This window comes from Hydra vulgaris, chromosome 12 (genome assembly GCF_038396675.1).
Source record: "Hydra vulgaris chromosome 12, alternate assembly HydraT2T_AEP".
Classification (NCBI taxonomy): Eukaryota; Metazoa; Cnidaria; class Hydrozoa; order Anthoathecata; family Hydridae; genus Hydra; species Hydra vulgaris.
The window spans coordinates 22960001-22967500 of NC_088931.1; the positions used below are offsets into that span (position 1 = coordinate 22960001).

At 26.2% G+C, this 7500-nt stretch overlaps 1 protein-coding gene across 1 annotated transcript in view; it reads left to right on the forward strand.

Moving 5' to 3' along the window:
• LOC100204482 (DCN1-like protein 4) overlaps positions 1–7500 on the forward strand; it is a 45059-nt gene that overhangs the window by 3033 nt on the left and 34526 nt on the right. Inside the window, exon 2 of the mRNA XM_065812581.1 lies at positions 2477–2573. Coding sequence (XP_065668653.1) covers positions 2494–2573 — 80 coding nt within the window. The 5' untranslated portion in view covers positions 2477–2493. The remainder of the gene's footprint in view (positions 1–2476; positions 2574–7500) is intronic.

A 7500-nucleotide genomic window follows, 5' to 3' on the forward strand; every position in this document is an offset into this window, starting at 1 on the left:
TTTCGCTTTTTCAAGCCCAAAAGTCAAAAAAACTCTTTCAATTCCAAACCTTCAATATCCATGATGATATTGCAGTACAAAGATTTTAGAGATCTCAGATTTTCTATTGGTGATACATTTTTTTAAAACTGAATAATTATGCAAATAGCTTTTATCGACTGGAGCAGATTTAGCTTTCAACTTGAATATTATTAGTAACAAGTTCTTAAATTCTTCATCTGCAAAGGTTATTGCAGCTTTATTTTTATTTTCAGAAAGATTAGATACAAAATATCTTAGACCTAGCATGTTTGCAAAGAAATGAGCATCACTGAGAGTCTGAAGATATCTAGTTTCCAATATTTTTTTCTTTTTCAGTTGATAAAAATGATAACATGTTTATCAGCTCTTAAAAAGTTTCAACAGTGTCACTTATTTTTCTTTGATGTCTTTGCAACTTATTTAGAGCAACTCCAATTGGTTTTAATATTTTCAAAAAAAAATTAGTTTGGTTTAAATTGATATTTTTTCGCTTGGTTTAAACTATGGTTTAAACCATTTGGTTTAAACCTATCAACCTTAACAGATGATATATATATATATTCTGTGATTACATAGTATAAGTACAATTTTATGATAAGTCAATAAAGCAATAGTTAGAGTCGAAGCCCTCTTAAAAATTTAATAAATTGGGGAGGGGTCTTTATAAGCTCAGGTTGGGTGGATAAATTTTCAGATAATTAATAAATATCGACTTCAGTGTATTAAGCACTTTAAGAGTACCATCTTTTTTTTTTCCTTTGAATTTTGGTAATTCCTGTTTTATAAATAATGAAATTTCTGCTACAGCATGGGGCTCACAGTGGCAGGTGAACTTTAATTCAGATAAAACTCAATTTTATTCAGCCAATCATTATCGCAATAATTTAGGTCTTCCTATATTTATGAATGGTAATGTACTTGCATGAGTAATCTACCAATCATCTTTTAGGATTAACTCTTACTTCTGATCTTGCTTAGAAATCATTTATCAAATCTGTTGCAAAATTAGTATCTGCTAAGGTTGCATCTCTTTATTGAGCTCAACACTTTCTTACTCCGGATTCTATTCTCTATCTCTATAAAACTCAAATCTGACCTTGTATGGAATACTGTTGCCATATCTGGGGCAGATCTTCTAATGATGCCCTTTCTCTTTTAGACAAGGTGCAATAAGGCATTGTAAACATAGTTGGACCTGCTCTTGCAGTCAACCTCCAACCATTATCACATTGTCGTAATAATGCTTCTCTTTCTCTTTTCTAGAAATACTATAATGGGCACTGCTCTAAAGTGCTAGTGTCTCTTGTGCCATCTACTAAAATTCATTCTCGTGTTACTCGTCATTCAATTAAGTCTCATCCTTTTTTTTGTGACTGTTCCTAAATGCTCCAAAAACTCTTATTCCTCTAGCTTTTTCCCTCAAACATCAGTTCTTTGGAATTCACTTCTTTCATCTTGATTTGCTGATTCATATAATTTGCAATCTTTTAAGTCGTCTGTCAATCGTTATCTTGCTCTACAATCTTTATCTTTTCTCTTCCAGTAACTTCCAACTCTAATTAGTGGTTGCTTGCAGCCTTGTTGGAAGTAAAGATGGTTAAAAAAAAAAAAATTTAAGTAAATTTGACCATGTTTTTTTTTACTGTTTAGTAAAAGACCACTCTCCAATTCATTGTAACAACTCTAACAAAACTGTTCAAAGCGACATCGGCATTTTTGTAATTAAACTCAGCCCAGTAAAATGACAATAAAGGTCTAAATTACAAGTGTTTTGTTTGTTTCTAAGTATTTCAAGTTGTTTTATTGAATTCCTTGCCTCCAAATATGTAAGTGTATATATTTTGAGCTTTCCATTACACACAGAACAAAATTAAAACAGTTGGTTTGTTGGTTCATGACAAAGTTTAAATAGTTATATCTTTAAAACCGCTCAGAATTAGATGATGAAATTTTGGGGATGTTAATAACTTATTTAAATCTTTGAGTGGTGTAAAAATCAACAATATCAGAGACTTAGGGTTGCATTTTATAAAAATATTTGATGTTTTCATATGGAATTGCCTAAAGCATAAGACAACGGCTTCATTTAAAATAGTTTGTAAATAATGTTTAACGCTTCATTGATGTGCATTATAGTCAAGCAAACTTTTCAACATGTTTTACTAAGTCATTTTTAAATTTCGGACACATTTCTAGATTTTAGAGTCATATCTATTACTTTTTTCATACATAAATTATGGCAAAATCAATGAGATTTTGCAAGTTTGTTTATATGCTGTGAAGATCTCTAAAATAGCTGTTATAACAAAAATAAACATGTTTTTAATGTTGTTATTATGGTTAACATGTTTGTGTTGTACAATAGTTTGTTATATCAAGTTGCATAAATTAAACAAAAACTTCTGTAATGCAAAATAAATGTGTGATATATGAAATTTGTTATTTTCAATTATAGAGCATCAAACTACTTAAATGCCTCCAAAGCGCAAGAAAGCTGTTTTATATACAGAAACTTCTGCTAAGAAGGCAAAAAATACAGAGGATAATATCAGGTTTGTATAAAACATCCTAAAAAAATCCAAGTTTCAAATGTTGAGATAATATTATTGTTTTTCAAAAAGAATATATGTATGTGTATATATATATATATATATATATATATATATATATATATATATATATATATATATATATATACATATATATATAATTGATTTTTTGACGAGATTAAATAAAAATAACAACATGATTTTTACTACATATAAATATATATATATATATTTTACTCCATATATATACTTTATATATATATATATATATATATATATATATACATATATATATATATATATATATATATATATATATATATATATATATATAATATATATATATATATATATATATATATATATATATATATATATATATGCATAAAATATATACACACACACACTCTGTCAAAAAAGTTTTCATCCAAAAAAGTTTCATCCAAAAAAGTTTTCATCCAAAAAAGTTTCATCCAAAAAAGTTTTCATCCAAAAAAGTTTCATCCAAAAAAGTTTTCATCCAAAAAAGTTTTCATCCTGTACATTTTTTAGACGCAATAACTTTTTATTCAGTAAAGATATAAGCATAATTTCAACTAAGTTATATCAGTTAGCTATTCAAGAAGTATTGTAAAAAAAGATTTTACAATTTAACGAATAATTAATTTAATAATGCATTTAAAAATAAACAATGCATGTTTTTGCACCAAAAAAGTTTTCATTCACCTTGCACTTCCACCTCAATTTCTTATTAAATCAGTATTAAAGCAACATTTTTTTATTGTTGCTTTAATACTGATTTTATTTTTTATTTGCTTATTGTTAGACTATGGAAGAAGGGAAAGTCACAGAGAAATATAGGAGAAATAGTAAAGAAACCACATGCAATTGTGCAGTCCATTACCAAAAAATACCAAACCACTAAAAAAATTCCTGATGAGCTGGGTACAGGGTGTCCAAATAAAATTCAAGTATTGGATTGATGAGCTATTTTAAGAACAGTCACCCAGAATCCTAAAATAAGTGCTTCAAAACTTGCAGGAATGCTGCAAAATGATTACAATTTAAAAGTTGATCTTGAAACTTTTAAAATAACCTTAAGAAGAGCTGGATACAATGGTTGAGTACCATTGAAAAAGCCCTTCATCAGCAAAGTTAACAAAGCTCAAACGACTATACTTTGCAAAGCTTCATATTAATAAATTACAGACATTCTGGGAATTGGTCCTTTTCAGCGATGAGTCAAAATTTAATGTGTTTTCATCAGATGGAAGAGTTAAAGTTTGGAGAAAACCAAATAAAGCATTTAAAAAACAAAACTTGTGTCCAACGGTAAAGCATGGTGGGGGAAGTGTTTTAGTGTGGGAGTGTATAAGTGCTTCATGTGTAGGAAACTTGGTTTTCATTGATGGAAATGTGTATCAAAATGTGTTTTTAAACATTCTGAAAATAGTCTGGAAGAAAGTGCCTACAAATTGGGACTTACTAGGTCATTTATTTTTCAACAGATAATAATCCAAAGCATACAGCCTAATGTGTCAAGGAATGACATATATTTAAAATAAATAAGCAACTTCATACACCGCCACAATCTCCAAATTTAAATCCTATTGAATATCTGTGGGATGAATTGAGTAGAAAAATTAGGACACACGATGCAAAGAATCAGCAACAACTACAATTAGTAATTATAAAGTGTGGGGCTCAATCACTCCAGAAGTTACAAAGAAAACTAGTTTGTACTATGAAAAACAGACTACATGAGGCAATAAAAGCTTGTGGCGGAAACATAAGTTATTAAAGCGCTAATAAATTGAGTTCGCATAACAGTTTTATTTGATTTTTGTAAAGCGGATGAAAACTTTTTTAGAACAAAAATGTCCATCTTTCATTCCAAGCGCTGTATTTTATTTGTTACTCATTACTTTTTGTACAATATTTCTTAAATGTTTAAATGATATAATTTAGTTTATACCATGCTTACATCTTTGCTGAATAAAAAGTTATTGCATTTTTGAATTGTGCAAGATAGGTGAATGAAAACTTTTTTGACACGGTATATAAATATATATATATATATATATATATATATATATATATATATATATATATATAATATATATATATATATATATATATATATATCAGGCCTTGTTAAGAAGCATTACGCAGCTCGCATTTTGCTTGCGAAAAGGCGATTTGCCTACGCGCTCAGCAGTTTTGCGCTACGCAAAAACTTTTATCTTTTAGAATATTTAAATTATCTTTTGATTATCGTTAACGTGACGTTTATTCAGAAGAAATAAAGTCGTAAGTAAAAGCATTTAACCGCAATTGTAAACTAATAGATTTTTTTGTTAAAGAAACAGTTTGTTTCATTTTTTTTTTATTATTATTAAAAATTAGTTAAAAAAAATAAAGTGTTTAAATTTTATCTTAAGGAATTAAATATATAAATTCCTTTTAAATATAAAAATTATTTTTAGTCATAATAGTTTAAAAAATACACGATTTATTTCGATGTAAAAATTTTATTAATAACATATTTTGTTTATTGTTAATTCAATAACGTAAAGTTTTAATGACGTTCATTTAATTTATGAAAATAAATTATGATCAAGAATATGTTATTGGTAACTGATAAATAACAAAAAAAAAACTCTATTGTTTAAAAACATTATTAAAAAGAGTTCACAAATTAAATAAGAATAAATTTATTAACAATTGATAAAATAACCAAAAACCAAATGCAAAATCATAAGAAAATAAACAGATATTTTACGTTTCATGAAAAAATATTTTTTTCAAAATAAAATTTAGTTTATATTTGAAAAAAATAATAAAAATGATTTTTTTAATAAGAACTTTGATTTTATTTGTAACTTTTGTTATAGTGAGAAAAAAAAAACTTTTTGTATGATTTTTAATGCGTTAATAAAATAACTTTAATTACAATGCGGTACTTGTAAAGACGCTAGTGACGCAATATAACTTCTAACGATGCAAAATATATTTGCTGAGTTGAGTTACTTAAAAATGCGTCACGCGTTTTCGCTACGCAGCGAAATCTCGTAACAAGGCCTGATATATATATATATATATATATATATATATATATATATATATATATATATATATATATACATATATAATTTTTATAAATTCAGTAAAAAGCAAAATTTCGGTTGAAAAACATACCGAAAACCAAAAAGTTTGTTGATATTTTAATTTGAAAAATTTCACATAATATTTTAAGAATTTTCACAAAAATTTTGAGAATTTTTACAAAATACCTCGAAAAAATCTTGTTTTGCAGAGAAAATCTGCTAGTTGTTAACTTTCGCTATTAACTTATATCGCCAATTTATGTATTAAATCTCAATTTGTAATATGCGCGTAATCAATTCTAACATAACATGAGTATAAAAAAAATAACTAATGTAAAATTGCATTTTTAAATAAATTTTTCTAATGAAATTAATTTTGACTAGCCAAAATGTCGGTATCGGTTTTGGTAAAATATTTGCTGAAATGTCTTTTTCGGTTTCAGCAGTGAACTAGAGTACCTGAAACTTCGGTTTATTTTAGTTTCGACTTTTTTTCTGTTTTGGTCAATCACTATATGTATATATATATATATATATATATATATATATATATATATATATATATATATATATATATATATATATATATATATATATATATATCAAGCCTTCCCAGGAAAGGCGTGCAGTCGCACACCTTGTTTGTCTATGTTTAAAGTAATTTTTTTTAGACTAACTGACCACGGCAGTTCGCATCTTTTAACTTATTAAGTGTTTCAATAATTCGCGGCAAAAAGCTAAACGTATTTACTAAGAAAAAAACAATTCTTAAATAAGGAAACAAAATTGTAACAGAATATCAAGTTTAATTAAATTACCTAGAAATTTTATTTAAAAAATTAATTAAAAAAAATTTTTTTTAATAATATTTTTATACAACTTTTTTAATCTTTTTTTTAGAGTCATTGTTGAAAAAAAATCTTTTATAACGATTTAACAACAATTGAAAGTTTTGATATGCAATTTATTCACAATTTTTATCACTCGATATAATTAAGAAACTTATTTGCTATGTAGGGGAGAACCTTAATGAATGGGACAGTTTTCGTAAAATAAATTTTATAAGTTGATAAAGTTGTTTAATTTATACATTAAAAATAGTTTGATAACAACTAACTATTGCACTATCATATAGTAAAACATAAAATCGGTTCCGCAAAGGCCTATTGGTAAAAAAGGGAGTTTTATTGGACCAAGGCATTTGCCCCAATCATTAAGAACTACTCATTGAATGGGATAAAAAAATTACTGAATGGGACAAATCTAAAAAATTGATAAAAGAAGAGAGGACACAAGTAAGTTTCAAGCCAGTGGAGCAGTGTAGGAAGTTTTTATCATTAGGGAAGTCAAAAAAGCTATATATATGATAGAAATGTATGTCATAAGAAATTTTCATTGTAAGGTGACATACCCATGTCCTCATACTGACAAACCTAAAATTTTTTTATTTAAAAAATTAAAATTACTCAATAAATTTCATTTAAAAAAAAAAATTGATAATTTTTTTAGTAAAACGAGGTAAAGCAGCATCCCTCTGCTGACTTAATTAATTATCTACCGTATTATGTATTTAATTTACTTAAAAAAAAAACTCAATAAAAAGCAACTTATTAGATATTTAAAAAAATTCATTTCATTCATGTTTAAACAAAGTAGAAAAAACAATTATTGCTTGTTGAGCAATTGATTTGCAAAGAACATGGAATAAAATTTTAATATATCAAAGAAAGTGTAAAAGATATTAACAATTAACTTCAAATAATTTCCATTCATCATAACTTGCTGTTATTATTACAATTACCACATATCCACCATTGACAAGT